Source organism: Spinacia oleracea, chromosome 2, assembly GCF_020520425.1.
Source record: "Spinacia oleracea cultivar Varoflay chromosome 2, BTI_SOV_V1, whole genome shotgun sequence".
NCBI classification, from domain to species: domain Eukaryota; kingdom Viridiplantae; phylum Streptophyta; class Magnoliopsida; order Caryophyllales; family Amaranthaceae; genus Spinacia; species Spinacia oleracea.
The window spans coordinates 21,705,760-21,725,385 of record NC_079488.1 but is presented as its reverse complement, the minus strand read 5'-3'; the positions used below and the strand labels follow the sequence as shown (position 1 = coordinate 21,725,385).

Sequence of the window (19,626 nt, the reverse complement as noted above, 5' to 3'; positions counted from 1 at the left end):
CGCGTTTATTTCCCCATCAAGTTGGGACGACCTGAAAATCAGCATATTAATGTGAACGGGCAGAACAGCATAACGAATCTCGGCTCCCTCGGGAGTTGGGACTAAGGATACCTTTTTTCGCCAATAGGGGGGGTGCACACGCCGCGCATGTTTCCCACTCGGTACTTGTGCAGGTAGTACACCTATCCCGAACCCAATCGCTCGCTCATTAGGTCCCTCTCGCCTGCATGCCCCCTTGGCTTGCACTTGCGGGTTGGCCTCTTGAGCGAAATTCTTCTGCTGAAGACACTACCTCGACCGGGGCATGTGTTGGATCTACGATAGAAGCGGTACCAAGCCAGGCGCAAATACTACCCATAGAAGCCTATCATAAACTACGTGACATATTTAATTTTCAAATCCATGTCTGTAATGTAGTTATGTGTAGCGAACTATGTGACTATGTTATGATTGTGCGTACGAATAATGCTAGACAAATAATGCTAGAAAACCAACGACCTTAAAAATTGCCCAAACATTCATGAACCAATTGGCCAAAGAGTTATACCAACATACGTGTTCCGCAAGCCCGAACAATCGCCACAAAAATAAGCGACGCTCGGGATGGCCTGTAACGAATCCCACAAACGCTGCACAACGCGTAAAGGACGTTATAAGGCAAGCACGCAAAACTAAAGTCGCAAAAACAAAAGTATACGCAAACAGAAAACGAGAACCAGCCAGGGACGCATTTTCAACGCCCCTGGCTGGGCGCCAAAATTTCTCACGCCCACTGCTGGGCGCTGAAGTTGCTGCCTGGCCTTTTGGTCAGGCACAGCAGCCTCGGTGCCCGCGCATGAAAAAATATACGTAGCAAAAAAAAACTTTTCGTAAAAATTGCTGCAGGGGCGCATGAAAAGGCACTCGACTCTAAAAGCGACTAAAAAAAAAAAAATAACTCTTTGTGTCGTTGTTAGGCCTCCTACGACGACAATGCTCGGCACCAAAACCGAGCATGCTAATTAAACGACCTTGAATGTCACATGGGAAAAATATTCAAAAAATAATGTTCGAATAAAGTCTTCAAGAAAAAAATAAATGTTCAAATAAATCCGAGTCTAGACTAGGCTATTCCAAAATACAATCCAAATCCTAAGTCTTAGTTGTCTTATCCATAGAATCGGTCCTAATACTTGGTATTGTTCTGCAAGCTAAAAGGTTAAACCGTATTGAGTCTCCCTTCCTAACATTTAAATCAATAAGCACCCATATGTAATTGTCATCCCTTGCTAAGAGTCTACGGCCTCAATACTCTCTCTCACCCATAAAAAGAATATGTTATGTATTTGCAAAATGGAAACAGTCACATTCTGAAAATCATTCCCCCATAGTCGCACAACCCCCAAAGTGAACCTAAGGTATCAATACCATTGGCAAAGAAAAAATTAATGGCCTCAAGGCTTATAATCACATTGGGTCACGACCATCGTAGTCTTCTCGAGCCACTCACTCCTTTAAATACTCCTAAGTACGGACTAAAAGATTTTCCATGAACGCAACATGACCAACCATGAAAATACCCAAATCTGCATGCCATAAGGCTACCATTGGGGTAAAGCAATACACACTAAGAGAGAAGCCGCACTAATGATTCTAGTCTTGCAAAAATAAAAATTCGATCTCCCCAACTAACTACCTTGCCAACATTAAGCAAAATGGCGCATGACAAATGAACACCCAAGGGTTAAAATCTAAAGTGTCAACCAACGAAAGTTATGGTCCAATTAGCCTAAGTCTGAGAGTCGCTTGGTCAAGTGTTATAGGGTTACGCCACGTCATTATTTTGAGTCTAGGCCACCTCCTTATATTCATACCCGGGTTATAATCAGAAAGATTAATGAAAGTTCGAGTCTAAATCACAACTTGCAATTAAATCCCGTAAAACCGGAATCTGAAAAGCAAAAAAATTATTTTCGATGTAATTCTTTCGTTAAATTTCAATAAGGTAGAAGCAACATTTTGAATTCACGCTATTTGCACATTTTAAGAAACGACTAAATACGCTTGCAAAGTAAGACCATTTAAAAGGTCCACCCTAGGCCTACTCAAGTTAAAGGTCCACTATAGGCCTACCAAACGAGGCCCACTCAGTCTCGCCTCGTGACTCAAAGACCACAACCATCTACCTTTTAGCCCAAACAAAAAATTGATTGAAGGATTTATGTTGGGGAGAAATCCCATGCAAAAAGGGAAAAATAGAAAGAGAAAAGGGAGAGCGAAAAGAGCGAGCCATGAAATACTTAGCCCGTACCTCCCAAAGTGCGAAACTTACCCAAGTAAACGAAGGAAAAGAATTGAGTCAACCAATCCAAATCATAAGATTCTACGATGTCTACCCTTTCCTATCCTTATGCTCTTAGACGCCTTCGCTCTGGGGTCCCTGTTCAGCTCATTTAACCCATCCATGTTCTCATCGCCATAACCCAAGAAACCATTACCTCGACTCTTATTCCTGAACTTGTTGTCAACTGCAAACCACGCACGGCCATTGACACGTGCGTCATACCCATTATTTCCAAAACCTGCTCTTACACCACCATTAGCATAATAACCACATAACTTGTGTGGATACATCCTGTTGATATACCCTTGAGCCGTCCCCATGCTACTCATTGGCCTCGGTTGATGTAAGCTCATGACCCTAGGTTGAGGCTGCAAATTGTGAGTCCTAGCAGATGTAATCCTAATGCTCGACCAATACCTATACAAATTATCCTATCTCATTCAACCCATCTTTCAAACCGTCTTGAGTCACGAATAAAAAAAGAAAACAAATGATAAGTACAAAAAATATAATAATAAAAAAGAAACTTTGCAAAGGGCCTCTAAAGTTAGTCTAAAAAGAAAAAGAAGCATTTAGCGCACAAAAAAAAAGATCCGCCCAGAAACATTTTCAGCGCCCACATCTGGGCGCCGAAAACTTCGACGCCCCAGCCTGGGCGCTGAATCTCTCTGCTTGCTAAAATTTTGTCCATAAGTGCTCGTCATTTTATCCGCACATGCACGGAAAAATAACGAACACTTGGAGGGGTACAGCACGTATTCAGATATACGTACCACCAAAAAATACATGTACTCAAAAAAAATATATATATAAAACAAATTTTGGCAGCAGATTTAAATAATAATAAACTTCACTTATTCTACCATTTCAAATAATATGTTTCCACCTCGGAACGTACTTGTTTAAAATCGGCATTCTAAGAAACCATTTTCTAGGCTAAGAACTACGCAAGACCTGATTCCAACTTAAAAATATTTCAGGCGGATACGTAGGCAATCCATGATTCGGTCCAACCAATTTGCAAAAATGTTAAAGCCTATAGAAAAACAAGAATAAGAAATAGAGTCCCTTATCGAAATTTAATTACTTGCAATCCAAGTTGAAAGAAAAATTTAAGTCAAAGGAAGAATCCAAGTCATCAAGATGCCAAAATTAATGAGCACACATCGAAAAATAATAAGGGCACGTACCCTTGCCAGAAGGAGCACTCACACTCCTAGGCACTTAGCCAAGACTCAAAAAAAATCGCTTTGCCTCAATTGAATGGAGGCTAGCGCAAGCATCCATGACCTCTAAAGTACTCGACTTGACCCTCCCTAAAGCGAACTAACTCACCTAAAGACTTTCTTTTACCACTAGACATAGTCGTTCGCTTAAAGACCTTCTTTCACCACTAGACACAGTCATAATCGCCAACAAGTAGTAAAGGCAGTAAACTTGCAAAAAAGAGGATTGTTCTACGGCATCGCCCCATCGTTCCTTCGAACTCAGGGCACCCGCTCATGGTAATTCAAATGCTTGCTAATCCCCTTTGAAAAAAAAATCAGACATTGTCAATAGGACTTGGCACTTAACCAAGGCTCACCCTACTCAGACATGTAGCACGGGCATCTAAAATCGAAATCTAAAAGCATCATTAATGGGAAGACATAATAGCAACTGGGGGCTAAAAAATTGAAATGAAAGAGCTAGGGAAAGAACTAGGTATACCTTGACCTTTTGTGCAGACATACACCAAGTAAATCTAAGTCAATTTGAAAACGGTTTATATTCCCGCAATTCTGGAAAAGATGGCCCTAAAAGCATATGCCAAACGGGCACAAGTAATACCTTGACGCCTGCACCCTGGTTTCCAGCAAATCCTTAGACAGCACTCCAAAAATCGTAACAGTATTTTGATTCATTCATGTAATCTTGTACGAACCCTTCTATAAGTCAACCTACTTAGGACACCTCGGATTGTACACAGTAGGACTCGGATTTTAAATAATTTTTAAATAATTTTCAAAGACTTTTTCGAACATAATAAAGTGTCGTTGGTTTAAGCTAAGTATGCGTTTATCTCAATGTTGCAAGTAAGTCAAAAGATTTCCAAATATATGGGTAAAGAAAGGCACCTAGCTTTTGGACAAGGCACACTTCAACATGTGACTACCTTGACCATGGCAATGTCGCACAATACGACATTTACAAGAGAAGCAGCAAAATCACTACTCGAACGTACCTCGCACTAAACGAGTCTGGTTCAAACTATTCATGATCCATGTCACCATGAATGCATAAAAACGTATGCAAAGCATTATAGCACCAAGCCAATCCCGTAGGTACAATTGGGGGCTTGAGAAAAACACTCTAAAAATGCTCGAAATGACGATTTTATCGCAAATTCTCGACGCTAATGCTATACATACATCATAGGGGCACAATCCTAAGCTTTGATCGTGTAAAACGAACCTTAGAATGGCTACAACCCCTCCCAAATTCTAAGCGCTACTTAGAATATATAAAGTCGCCCCACTAACAAGGGTAACTGAAAATCGCGAGTCACCAAAACTCCGATCAAACTACTGCACATAACGCTCGCCCTACAAGCGCCCGTTACACAGTCTAAGTCGTTCCAAAGCAAAAGCGAAAGAAAAAAAAATCAAGAAAGAAAAAAAACTGTCAAAATTCTGCCCAGAAATCAATTTCAACGCCGAGAGCTGGGCGCTGATATCTTTAACGCCCCAGCCTGGGCGCTGAATCTTTCTGCTAGTCACGTTTTGCCCAGATATAAAAATAAGAAAGAAACACCTATGAATCCTCGCATCGAACGAAGTAATAAGCCGTGCAAACCCACGCAGAAGGTGCTACACTTGTTCAAGCACCTGAACGAGGCGTGATGAAGTACTCCAATGCAAAATATAATAATGATATCCCAACACCTAGAGGAATGTTCTAAGACACGCTGTTAGGCCACACAAGCCTACGTCGCACTATAAGTTCAACCATCCCACAGTACAAGTCTAAAAAAGCGGAAGGCATATCGCACTAATGCGGGCACGACCAAGAGCATGTGTAAAAGAGGCAAAGACTGCTTATCGCCCAAATTCAAAATGCAAGCCCCACGACTCCTACATTAAGGAATAAAGGTAGCGAAATATTGCCACGGAAGGGATAGCTCGCACCTACACGAGCGGAACCCCAAGGCATCTTTCTCGAAAGAACCTACAAAAATCGTACGCCAAAAGGAAGCATCCCAACATGCATACTTGGGAGCTCCAAGCTACGAAACGACCATAGCAAAATAAAAAAAATCTCGAAGCAAATGTTTGAACAATCGAAAGGGCACGATGTTCAAGCCCACCTCGTGAATGGGCCTGAACCCTATCAAGCTTCTAAGCAAACTATTCAAAATCAGTCATTGCTCAAAAAAAATATGATTCAAACAAACTGATTAATGGACCGCACACAACGGCCATTCTATGAACGCTCGTTCGCACATACAAATCATCTTTTCTAAGTATCGAAAATTTACGAACGCGTTCAAAAGGAAAAAAAAGAAAACGAACGAACGAACAAGAGGCCAACGGTGTCATCAAGAAAGATCGCCAGGAATTATTTTCAGCGCCCAGCGCTGGGCGCCGAAATCTTTAACGCCTAGGCTTGGGCGCAAAAAATGATCCCAGACCCTCTCTGACTTCTATAGGGCCCTGCCATATTCACTTGACTTGAAAATTGCCGATTTCTTTACTGAAAGTCGCACCTCACGACTTTGTTAAGAGTAGCACACCACTACAAAGATCGCTCGCACTTACGAGCACAATCCAAAACACGGTCAAGGACATTACAGAATGAGTATCCCCAAGGAACCTCTTTGACAAGAAATGACCGTCAAGCACGAGTGCTTGGGGGCTCGAAAGAAAATATGTTATGCAAAGTTAAAAACAATATCCCCGGACTACGCTGTACGAAGTCCCGTGTTTGGATGTCTCAAAAATAAAATCGGTTTACGACCTCAAGACAAAGGTCGCCGTTGATACTTATACATAGTCCCCTAATCAAGGACCCAGGTAGTGGAAAAATTAAGCCGTAAGGACTAGCTCAAAACCATGAAGGAAGATGACCACAAGACAATGGTCCGTCTGAACACGTTGTCAACCCACCTTCAGGTTGCAACTAAATCCGAGCATCGCTCGAAAGAATTCGCTCCTACAAGAATAAATAAAAAGAAATTCTCAAAAGAAATCACAAGAAAAAAAAATGAAATAGGGACTTGCCCACCTAAATCGGGCAAGATCGCGGCACGCGAATCCCAAATCGAAAAGACGAATTCAGGTTCGCTCACCTCCAGCGAGCGGGGCGTCCACCCTTAGCGGACAGGGTTCGCCCACCTTCAGCGGGCGGGGTCTGCGTCACTAGCCGCGCAGGTCCTCAGTTTTCGAAAAATAGAATCTTCTAAAACAAAATAAAACAGGCTCGCCATCTTCAGCCGGCGGGGTCTACGGCGCAAACCAAGTAGGTCCTTATTTTCAAAAAAAATGAACACAAAACAAATTTCAAAATAGATTCGTCCACTTCTATCGGACGGGGTGTCCACCCTTAGCGGACAGGCTCGCCGTCTTTAGCCGGCGGGGTCTACGTCACAAACCGCGTAGGTCCTTATCTTCAAAATTTCAAAAACAGATTCGTCCACTTCTATCGGACGGGGTGTCCACCCTTAGCGGACAGGCTCGCCATCTTTAGCCGGCGGGGTCTGCATCACTAACCGTGCAGGTCCTTAGTCGCTGCAGCGATAACTTTTTCTGGTTTTCCCTTTTCCAAAAATTAAAATGATTGGTTTTCCGTTTTTTCCAAAAAAGAGCGATGTGCTGGATTTTCCTTCGTTTTACGTCCCATAAAAACAAGGGGGTTTTCTCATTTAGCTAGCCCTGAAAATGAGAATCTTTAAAAACATTTTTACCTCGTGGTTGGGCTTGGCCAGGCCCAATTACACTTTATAGCTTTAATTTCGAAAATATCTGTAGCTACTCCCAATGACAAAGTGAGGGAGTTTCTACGCCTCTTTAGATACTTCCAATGACAAAGTGAGGGAGTATTCTATACTATCCGTTGACTAATCCCAATGACACGTGAGGGATATGTCGACATTTCAAGTGATGACCCTTAAGTCAAATGTTATCACTCGGGGGCTCGTGAGACCCTCGCAAAACAGGTCACATACACCATGGCTTGTGTGACGCACTCCGTCTAGTACTTTGACCATCGTCTTACTCCAAGACTCAGTCAAAGTGGGGGCTAACTGTAGACACCTACTTTTGTCCCCATTCCCGAAAGGGAAAGGTTCGATGATGAAAGCATAAATCTCCACTTGACAACGCATCTCCTATAAAATAAACGAATCTCAATTCCCCTTTACATTTCACCCGAAACCTGATATTTATAGAAAACTGCTATTTATGGAAACCTGCTAAAAATAGTAATTGCCGTAAAAGGTAGCTTCTAAAAGTGGCAAATCATAAAGGATAGAAACCTGTCAGAATTAGGTGTTGCATTCCAACATAAATCCTAAATGAGATAGAAAACTGCGAGAATCCTATTCCTAATATGATTCGGAAATAAGAGTTACGTATTAATTAAAATCCTAACGAGCCTAGAGTCCGTAACGGGCCCAGACGCATCCCGTCGCAAGGTTAATACGCACTAAAAGACTCGATTAAGTCTCAAACTCTACGGATTTCAGGAATCCGAATCTGACTAAAGAAAACAGCCCAGACCCTATTTTCAACGCCTGGCTCTGGGCGCCGAAATCTTCGGCGCCCAGGCCTGGGCGCTGAAAATACCTGGGTACGTGTTTTTTCCTAATTCTTTATGGATTAGAACTCTGCAATTCTATCTTTCCACGAACTCTTCCCTATAAATACAGCCCTAAATTCGACACACAACACACAACACAATTATATTCTGAGTATTGACTCCAACCCTTAGCCTAAGCCTCACGCTGCGAAACTGTTCACGCGTTCTGTCCTAATCGATCCATAAATCGAACAGAACGTATCCTGTCCCATAATTGAGATTCGTTAAATAAAAAGGAGAAATAGCAGAGTCAAAGTGGTTAGTTTTCTGAGAACCGTGACGCACCTCTCAAGGGTGCGTCGTAATGTGCCCCTTCTCGATGATTTAATTGCTTTCCTCGCCCTTTTTATGAACTGTTAAACTAACTAAATCTGATTGTTCTATCACGCCTAACAAATATAATATTTTTGGGAAATTGGATTATCATGCTAGGTCCCTTAATGCTATTTAAATCAGATAAACACGATCGATCTAGTATTATATGTTGCATATTGCTAAAATCGACTCAGATTAGTTTAATAGTTAACGCATGTCCCTTCAATTATTTATGCTGAGCTAGTAAGGATATCCTGCCTCTGGAGTTATCGACGAGCGAAGTACTCCTCTCGGTAGTTACAGTCCCCCGAACCCTCAATCTCTACCTTGCGGGTGTATGTTGAGAGATCCCCACACCAGGGATCACAAGGGAACCTACGGCCGTCGTGGTCAAACATAATTGCAGTCCCTTTATGTCACGATAACCGGGTTTTGTCAGTTTTTCTCATTGTTGTTAAAAAGTGAATGGCGACTCCTATATTACTAGTCAATTGGGTGTAAACTCACAGGAAATCCAATTACACTTGATTGAATAAAAAGAATCGTCACACCCACGAGGGACGAGGTCACGCATTAGCCTCGTGCTTTTTCGACCCCCTCACATCTACCAACTTTGGTTGAAGCTCCGGCATGATATTCATTTTTACCAAATCTCGACGAGCACTTTCATGATCTCTAGTCTTCCCAGGTATGTCTAATAATGTCCCAAGAACATTATCAAACACATTTTTCTCAATATGCATTACGTCGAGATTATGGCGATTGGAACAATGCTTCCAATATGGCAACTGAAAAACTATGGATATCTTTCTCCATGGAACTGGATCATCCTCATCGCCCCTCGTTTTCTTTTGCTTCTTTCCAAATTCATTTGGAAAATCACGCAACATATACTCAACATCGGTTCCTTTCAAAGGAATAGGCTCGCTTCTTTCCTCAATCACTCCGTCAAAGTTCCTCTTATTATAACGCCAAGGGTGAGCTGGATCAAGAAATCTACGAGTTGCCCTATAACAATTCTTTTTTCTAAAATCCAATCTCTCAGAATCAGTGTCATAGTGACAATCAGGGCATGCAAAATATCCTTTTGTGCTCCACCCGGACAACATTGCATAAGCTGGAAAATCACCAACGGTGGTCATCAAAGCTGCACGCATGTCAAACCTTTGATTGCTTGAAGAATCATAAGTTTCCAAACCAAACTCCCACAATTCCTTTAGATCCTTTATTAGTGGCTGCAAATAAATGTCAATATCATTACCGGGGGAAGAAGGGCCAGGGATAAGTAAAGCTAACATCAAAAACTCTGGCTTCATAATCATCCATTGAGGCAAGTTATAATTGATCAATATAACTGGCCATGTACTATGTGCAATGCTCATTGAATTGAATGGACTAAATCCATCAGTAGCTAGACCCAATCTCACATTGCACAGATCCTCGGCAAACTTTGGATACAAAGAATCAAACTCCTTCCAAGCTTTTCCGTCTATTGGATGATGTAAAAGATGATCATTTTCTCGCCCACTAGTATGCCATGTCATGTTGCTTGCAGTCTCTTAGCACATAAATAGCCTTTGCAACCTTCTTTTTATTGGAAAGCACCTAAGGATCTTTTTGGGAATCCTATGGACTTTTCCATTTTCAAGTGGTGTGTCGTTCTCTATATCATTCGACTTCCATCTTGGCGTATCACAAACATGGCAACTTGTGGCATTTGCATGCTCTTCCCAGTACAACATGCAATCATTGGGGCATGCATCTATCTTAGTATAATTCAACCCCAACACCTTTAAAGCACTCTTCGCTTCATTAAAAGACTTGGGCAATTTTGCATCAGGGAACGCCTCCCTTACAAGGTCTGCTATATCAGCATACGCACCATTGGTCAACTTATGATCACACTTTATAATAAGTAGCCTGATCATAAAGGAAAGTTTTGAATGCGTCTTGCACCCGGGATACAATTCCTCATGACCTCCTTCAAGTAACTGGAAAAACTTTTTTGCCTCATCATTCGGCCCCTCTCTAAAAGCATCACGTGCTTCATGTAACAACCCTACTAGATCATCATCCAAATCATCTTGGTTCGACAATTCATCAGCATCCAAAGTAGGTATTTCTCTTTCGAAGTGGATCCCTAATTCTGACAACTTGTCCGCTCTTGGCACAAAACAATTTCAAGTTAGGTGATCTCTCACAACATTTTCATGACGCCAATAACGATAATGACAACTACCACATGGACAACAAATTTGGTTTCCTTCGGACTTGATAGAAAAGGCCCTTTTAATATATTCGTTTATTCCTCGTTCATATTCTTCACTCCATTTGGCAGCCATCCACCACTCCTTAGTTCCATTATCTATTTCCTCAAGGTAATAATTAAGTGTGTTTACTCTAATAAAAAGCACAAGAAAAAGAATTATGGTAACCATCAATCAAATTCAATTAAAGAAAAAATAGAAAGATAAATTAGCTACCTAACTTCGTTTAACTAGATAATACACCTATCTTATTTCATTAACGTTAAAGAAAAACAAAATGCTTAGGAAAAACACCCAAAAGTTCAATTTTGACGCAACTAAAAGTCATTCACCAAATCATCAAAAAAAATGTAGGATTTCCAATAAATAGACTCAGAAAATATGACATACTAACTCAACCTAGAATATTCAATTAAAACTTTGCAGAAAATATCATATACTAACTCAACCTATTGATGAACAAAACAACAGTACAACAAACCAACAGCATACCCAACAAGACATCCTAGATTCTTTGTAAAAATATCGGTAACGGTATTCTTTGTAAACTTTCTTTGTAAACTGGTTTTAGATGATTGGGTTAACTCTAAATCTCAAATTAATGAGAGAGAAGCTATATTAGAACTCCGAACTCACTCTTGAATCTGAAACTGTAGTTGGGTTATAGCACACAAACTTAACTCTGCTGTGTAGTATACTAGTATTAATCATTTACGTCTACCCTAAAATTACAACTGAATCATTCACGTCTCCATATTCATACCAATAATATGCCTGAATTAAAAACAAACTTATTAGATGCACATTTTAAAATGGCTAAATGTTTTTTAGTGAGGTCAGTTTCCTTGTGTAGCAGACGGATGATATTTTGTCTCTGGAATCTGATTTTTTGCAGTTGAGTATTTGTGGGAAGTTGACTCCACTATCATGCGCAGAAGTGCCGGGTTCATTCCATGTTCTGTTCTTGTACCTATCCATGTGTTTTATAACTAGCAAACCACGAAGCTCTATGTCATCTTACTCATCTCATATCTTGTGGATGATCTAATTCCAGCAAGCCATAGAGATGACGCAAATGCTGAATAGTACTCGGTATTCTTTGTAAACTTTCTAGTCATCCTAGATTCATTTGGCAAAATATCGGTACTGAGATACAGTAATAAAGAGCTTGTAGTTTTTTTGTGACTTCTCAATAAAGTGTCTAATTTACTTTCAACAATCAATCCGAGAGAAAGAGGCAACCCAATGCAATCTCCTGAAAGAATCAACTCCCAAACAGAACTATACATAACCAGGGCTTGAGTAAAGTGAATGGGTGTGTTCTGGAAAATTTCCCCAAAAAAATTCTCTTCAAGATTCTAGTTCATCAAATCAACTAACATTACGGTCAACTATTAGTGCAAACCTACCCTCATAACATACTACACAAGAAGCCAAACTAATCCAATCAAGTATTCTATTCTTGTTCAATTCCCATTCCACCACACTTCATGCATTCGGCAACACTAGCAATTAGTCCTAGAACTGATGCATTTGGAATCCAGACTTATCCAAACTGACACACAGCCATACATCATACAAACTATGAACACACAGCCATACATCATACAAACTATGCGAATTGGGAATTCAATAACCTCGAATCTCCATTGACAATAGACGAAACTGACACACTGTCATTGAACTACACTCAGCCACACTACTATTTCTTCTTCCCCTTATTTCCCATCCTTTCCCTCAAAAACAATGTAATCGAAATCGAGCCACGATGCTTTAACAATATATTAACATATACAATAAGTCAATAACAATAACCAAAACAAAACAGAAACCCAAATATTTCACATACTTGTATAAAAGATTAAGCACATCAATCCAATTCATCTGCAAATTAATCTTCCAGTAAAGCAGCAACCTTTATAAAAAACTCAGTCGTGATAACAAAACAGTAACAATTTTCAATAACCCAATTCTTCAAAAATACATCCGTAAACCCCCTGAATTATGCTTACCCTGAATTATGCTTACCAGAAAAGCGAAAAAATAGAACAAATTAAACCCTGAATTATGCTTACCAGACAAGGGAAAAAACAGAATAAACCCTCACAAAACTATCCAAAATTCATTCTATTAATACATAAACCTGAATTGTGAATCGATTACATACCGTGAATAGTAGCAGATGGTTGAAGTAGAATTTCTCCTCCTTAACTTGTTCGAATTATTAATGGAAAGCCCCAATTCAATCCTCCCACTCGATGAATTTCGCAGAGAACTTCGTAGAGAATTTCACAGAGAATTTCGCAGAGAATTGCAAGAAATTCGAGATAAGCTCGAGCCCTAATTGCGAATTGCAGACCAATTTGTTAGACTTTGCCCAAAATTTTGATGAACCCTAGCTACGTTTTTCTTTCTCTCAGTCTCTCTCCAAAAAAATTGGAATGTTCCACGTAAAGTGTTTTTGCGTGTTTTTTTATATTTCTATTTTTTTTTTACGTAAAATTGCAAGGGCGCGGTTTTGAAAATTTGGGAAAAGTAATGGGAGGGAATAAAGTATACGTAGGCGCGAAATTAGTAATTGGCTCACCGTTGCATTAGCCTGATATGCGTTGTATTTGACCCTCTAATGCAACGGCTTGGATGCACCGTCGCATTAGCTCCAATTTCTAAAATATTATACAAGGCACCGTCGCATTAGCTCTCTCTATTGCAACGATTCTCACTTTACCGTCGCATTAGCCCCTATTCTACCGTTGCATTAGTTCAAAAATGTAGTAGTGGTGTATCAAGATGTTGAAATCTTGGCTTGGCATTAAAGCAAGAGTTGTTTTGTTTCATTCTCTTCTTCACTGGGCTCACAAGAGGTTTAACGGCTCGAAGTTCAGGAAAAGATTCATTACTGCTGTGTTTGTAGCTGCAGTGTATAAAATTTGGCATGAGAGAAACAATGCTTTGTGGAATGCAAGAGTCTCCTCTGTGCAGAAAATTTGTAATGATATTAAGCATGATGTAATAGGTAGAATTAAGAGTATTGTAGGGGAAAAAGTTACGGAGTAGTCAACATGATGTTAGTTGGCTTTGTGCTTTGTAACAGGTGTATTCTGGTGTGGTTTTTGTTGTTGTAAGGCTGTTGCTTTAGTCTGTTTTGGTCTTTTGAGTTAGAGGGGAGCCTTCCTAGAAGGGTTGCCTCTTCTCTTATAGTCCTTAGGTTGTATGAAGTGTTCATGTCTTTATCAATATATCATTACTTTCTTACCAAAACAAAAAAGTCAACAGTTGCGAACCTTATTTTCAAGGTCGAATATTTCCTTCAGCTCTACAACAAAGTGCACCCTAGCACGTCTAGAGTTAACATTCTAAGGTAAGTGTTACAAATGGTGAACTTTTTTTGTTTTATAACATTTTTGTTTTATAGTAGTTGTAGTTGGATCTTACTTACTTTGTAATATTGTTTATTTAGCCTAAATATGTCAAAAAAGGAAAAAGGCCAAGAATAATTTTTTTTGCAATGCACATATTTGAGTATTTCATTCATAATTATTATTTAAACATACATATCTCATTTCAAATATGGTTAGTAAGAGTAAGGAATAGGAATTACATGCAACTCATTTTTCCTCCTCACTGCTATGCCAAAGGATTCATCCATATCTAGATATTCAGGACTTTCAACACCAGGAGGTAATTTCCAATCAAAATGGCAGAGTAGCATGGCTAATGGAAGCTCAACATTCGCTAAACCAAGTGTCATGCCGGGACACATTCTTCTCCCTGCACCGAATGGAATTAGCTCGAAATTAGTTCCTTTGTGATCTATTGAACACTCATCAAATCGTTCGGGATTGAATCTCTCAGGCTCCGGCCAAAATTCAGGATCTCTTGCTATACCCCATGCGTTGATAACTACTCGAGTTTTGGAAGGTATCTCATGAGATTGGATTTGACATCTCTCGACGGATTCTCTAGGAACCAAGAGAGGAAGTGAAGGATGAAGTCTTAAGGTTTCTTTGATCACTTGTTTCAAGTACTTGAGCTCGTGTAGCTTTGTCTCATCAACTATTGCTTCCCCTTGATATACTCGTCGTACCTCAGCTTGTGCCTTCTCCATTTCTTTTGGATTCTTTAGCAATTCAGATATTGCCCATTCCATTGCCGTTGAAGAGGTATCGCTTCCAGCACCAAAAAGCTCCTACAAGCACATACAACATGGAAAGATTCACATTAAAGGTTTTCTCTTTTATTTTGTTGCAGTGTATTCACCTTAAAGTTGATGATGACAATGAACCTATGGAAGAATTTCAAATGTGAATGCCACTAAAGAATGGTGTGTTTTGGTCGAATCTTAAGAATGTTTCCCTTGAAGGGCAGAGTGGGGAGTTCCATACTAAAACGAATTGTTGGAAGTAGAAGTAAAGTATCAAGATTCTCAAGCCCATAGTTAAAGTGAACTTATTCTACTCTTTTCTCTCGTTCTTCAATGTGGAACAATTAACATGAGGATAACAAGCGGATTTCAACATTAGTTAAGTCCATTCTAAATCAATTACCAATACTACTATGGAGTAGAGCTGTCAAAACCTGACCCGATTGAGAACCTACTGAATCCGTAATAGACCGGAACCCGAAATGATGTTAAAATAGGAAACCCGTCAACTGACATGTATTCAACCCGAAAAAATCGATACCTACGTTCGACGCAGTAATGTATGACCCAAACCCGAACCCAACACTTGACCGAAAGATGGCCGAAACCAAACTGACACGACCCGACCCGATATTGAACACCCGCCTCCTGCCAACCCGAAACCGATTATAACCTGACGCAACCTGTTATTGACCTGACCTATGATAACATGTTACCCAAATTTACTCGACCTATTGACAACCTGACCTGTGACAACCGTTGACGCAACCTGTGACAATCCGATTTTACCCAACCCAACCAATTATAACAAATGATGATTTTAAGTTTCCTATTAATTAATTAACACATTACAAAAATATTAGTTAGATTTCCGAAACTGAACCCGTGTAGCAGAGTTTCCCCGACCCGACCATAACCCAAACCCGTGATGAGTGATGACCCAACCCGAACCTGGCTCGAGTAACCACTTTGACAACTCTACTAGTACGGAGTATAAATTTGTGCATATATAATTAAAAAAAACGTATGTGGCATAGAGTAGCTTATTAGGACTTACTATGCAGTAACTTACCAATACAACTGCCTTAATGTTGTCAGTACTCAAGCAAAAATCTTGAGGGGATTTGACATTATCTTTATGAAACTTGAGAAGAACATCCACCAAGTCTTCCTCTACTTGATGATCTTGATCGCTATTCTTAGACTTGTGTTCATCAATAATAGGATCAAGTATTCTATTGGATTCGCAAACAAGCTCCTTGAATTTCTTCTTCGTCCCACTTATTGAATGAAGCCACTCGACCGACGGGTAGACGTCTGCAATGGAGAAACCAGAGGCAGCCTCTGTAATAGCTGTAATTAGGGCTTGAAATTCTTCTTGGTCTTTGCCTCTCTTACTGAAGGCTAACCTGATTGATGCATGTATCAGACAATTATCAGGATTATGAACTAGTTTTAATTTACACATACTATTAAGTAATTCAATAAGTTCCAAAGTTTCACAACTTTGTCGTAGATTGACTTGATTTAATAAAATGTCTGCCTAAAATTGGTTATGATTTGCACATATTGGTTTTGATTTGGACATATCTGATCATATCGGATCTGATCTGGACATATGTGATCATATCGGATCTGATCTGGACATATCTGATTATATGGTTCTGATCTGAAAATGGTTGGTGGTCGAAACTATTAAGAAAAATATGGGAGATGACAGGTTGATGATTGGAAAAAAAATATTTAGTTTTCTTGTACTTTTGTTTTTTATTAGGTTAAGAATTTTAAAAAATTATTAAATAAAGCACTAATGCTTATTGATTTGTGATTATTTATTTCTATGTTTTTTTTAATTATGGGTGTCTTTTGGGTTGTTTTTATTTTTCATATACTAGGGTGTCTTTTGAGTTTTTACAGTTCTAATACAAGTATTAATATTGAATAACAATTCAATGAGTCAATCATAAAAGAAAAATAAAGAGAAAATGTGGAGATGATGGAAAATTGACAAATGTCACATACTACCTCCGTTTCTTAATGTTCTTTACGGTTACTATTTGCACGGACTCCAATGCAATATTTAACGACTTATATATTCATTTTCGTTTGTGAAAAAATTATAAAAATTTGATATTTTGAAAATACACAACGAGACCAATCTAACAAGATCTTACATGATAACATTTTAATGTATATAACAGTGAGAATCCACGGTCAAAGTTTTCTTACTTTGGACACATATTCCAAAGCGTAAAGAACATTAAGGAACGGAGGTAGTATATAACTACGGTTTGAGTTTTTATATACTACTCCCTCTGTTCCTTTATGTTCTTCCCATTTGGGAAATGGTGTGGAAATTAAGAAAATGAAATATTGTAATGATTGGGTGTAAGAGTAATGATTGAATGTAAGAGAAAGTAATAAATTAGTAAAGGAAAGTAATAAAGAAATGGAGAGAGAGGATATTTTTAATAAAGTAATAAAAAATTATAAAAGTGGAGTTGGGTGGGTGAATAGGGAAATGTGAATGAATTAAATAAGGGTTGGTGGGGAATTTTATGGTAAAAAGGTATGTCCAAAAAAGGAAATGGGAAGAACATATAGGAACGCCCGAAATAGAAACGGGAAGAACAAAAAGGAATGGAGGGAGTAGTTATATAACTATGGTTTGAGTTTTTATATACTAGGTATAGATTGTTTTAGTTTGATATACATGGAAACCAATATTTTTTTAAGATTATAGGATTACTAATGGTTTCAGCCAATGAAAAATAAGATTTCTAATTTATTTTTGAATTAAAAAAATTGATTGCCACGTAGATAATTAATTAGGTGCCACGTACATATTTTTATTAATTAATTACTAATATATACAACTCCATCTAAAATCAAACTCTAATAATTAAAAAATAAAATTCATCCAAACTCAAACACTAATCTAAAATAAAATAAATAAAATTTAATTTAAAATCAAACATTAATCTCATATTAGAGCACCATGTAGTGAAAAATAACATTTTAAAATAAATTTTAAATTAAAAAATTCGAGTGCCACGTAGATAAATAATCAAGTGTCACGTAGATATTTTTATTAATTAATTATTAATATTACGCATATATAATTTCATCCAAAAACAAACACCCTCATAATTAAAAAAAAATCTAAAATGAAATTCAATATAAAATAAAAAACTAATCTAATCTAATATATAAAATTGATACATATATAGGAGTTTATTTAAACATAACAATTTAATAGAACCGTGCATTGGACGGGCAAAAATCTAGTTGACATTTATTTCAAGTAGTGGAAATGAAGAAATAACTCAAGTTAAGAGACCAGATTACAAATAACCGAGCTATTAGTGTTTAAATAGAAAAATGATGTAAGAGACCAGTTGTCTCAAGGTCTCCTAGTGTTATTAGGAATTTCAAAGGCAAACATCGCACACCCCTGTTTCTTACGCAATTTAGAAGGTGGATTATGGTTCACGATGAGTATGGTACACCGTAAGAACAAAAGTGAACATAGTTAAAAGAATATTACCTTAAGCAAAAAGAACATGAATATATTTATTATTTATATTTTCAATAAAAAGTAAAATAAACTTTTAGTTAAAAGTAAAATAATATATTTTTCTTTAAACAAAAAGGTGGAATAATACAATGTTATGTTCTTTGGTGCACCATGATTATTGTGCACCAATTGTCCATAATCCACGAATTGCTGTTCTTAAGCGGGGGAAGGTCTTTTAGTACTATCTAAGGACTAAGAGACCGATATTTTACAAAACAGGTCTCTTATCTTTGCATTTTTTTTTAAGCAAAAGTCAAAGATAGCAAAGCTACACACGTACCTAGACGAAATCTTGAAAGTAAGGCCAAAGAGTTTCTTGCTAAGATTAACAACAGACCCCGCCTCCAACCTTAACGACGCCCTTAACTCCGCCACCTCCTCCTCCCTAATCGGCCGGAAAGATTGCACCCGCTTCGCCGTAAAAAGCTCAAGCACCGATATCTTCCTCACCTGCCGCCAATACTCACCGTACGGAGCAAGTCCAATATCAGAAGAATCGTAAAAGATCTCCTTCCCAACCATAATAGTCGGCCTACTACAAAACACCGCGTCGTGAGTTTTCATCACCTCCTTTGCCATCTCCGCCGATGATATAATAACGGTAGAGACTTCCCCGAGTTTGAGGTGCATGATGGGTCCGTGCACCGCCGCTAGCTCGGCCAGGCGACGGTGTGGGAGGGTGTTACCCCTTGCTAGCTGGTGGAGGTTTCCGATCAAGGGTAATTTTGGAGGTCCTGGTGGTAAATTTGTTGGAGGTGGTTTTTTGAAAAGTTTGAATAATATGAAGAGGGGAAATATGGAGAGTGCTAACAATAGCCAAGAAACCTCCATTGATTTTTTTTCAAGCTTAACTTACCAGATATAGAAAGATTGGTTTTATTGAAGTTGCCAGTTTCTCTGTTCTTCTAATACTTACTTATATTGGAGTCACGTTTGACTTTTTATTCCTGACATGATCAAAGTTTTTTTTTTAGTTTTTTTTTTATTTTGCGTGAATTAGTCACATGGGTGCCCATAAATTATAAATGGGGTTGGGTGATTCGAATCGACATGATCAAAGTTATCCCGCTTGAAAATGAGTTTTTAGAATCACTTAAAACATTTAAAAAATGAAATAGATATCTTAATTTTTAAATTAAAAACTATAAGGGGTAGTGATTTCAAA

At 38.7% G+C, this 19,626-nt stretch overlaps 1 protein-coding gene across 1 annotated transcript; it reads right to left on the bottom strand.

The window, feature by feature from the left end:
- Window positions 1-14,208: 14,208 nt before the first annotated feature.
- Window positions 14,209-19,368, bottom strand: LOC110800893 (desmethyl-deoxy-podophyllotoxin synthase). Its single transcript, XM_022006219.2, has 3 exons — window positions 18,742-19,368; window positions 15,957-16,293; window positions 14,209-14,929 (listed from the first exon to the last, which is right to left on the bottom strand). The coding sequence occupies exons 1-3, from the start codon at window positions 19,290-19,292 to the stop codon at window positions 14,315-14,317; spliced, it is 1,503 nt and encodes a 500-aa protein (XP_021861911.1). The 5' UTR covers window positions 19,293-19,368; the 3' UTR covers window positions 14,209-14,314.
- Between the last annotated feature and the right edge of the window lie 258 nt (window positions 19,369-19,626).

Bases quoted from the DNA above. Each gene is read 5' to 3' on its own strand.
- LOC110800893 (XM_022006219.2), bottom strand. From the start codon at position 19,292: ATGGAGGTTTCTTGGCTATTGTTAGCACTCTCCATATTTCCCCTCTTC. The intron at 16,294-18,741 runs GTACGTGTGTAG...TGCATCAATCAG, and splicing joins ACTTTCAAGATTTCGTCTAG to GTTAGCCTTCAGTAAGAGAG. The intron at 14,930-15,956 runs GTAAGTTACTGC...ATGTGCTTGTAG, and splicing joins ACATTAAGGCAGTTGTATTG to GAGCTTTTTGGTGCTGGAAG.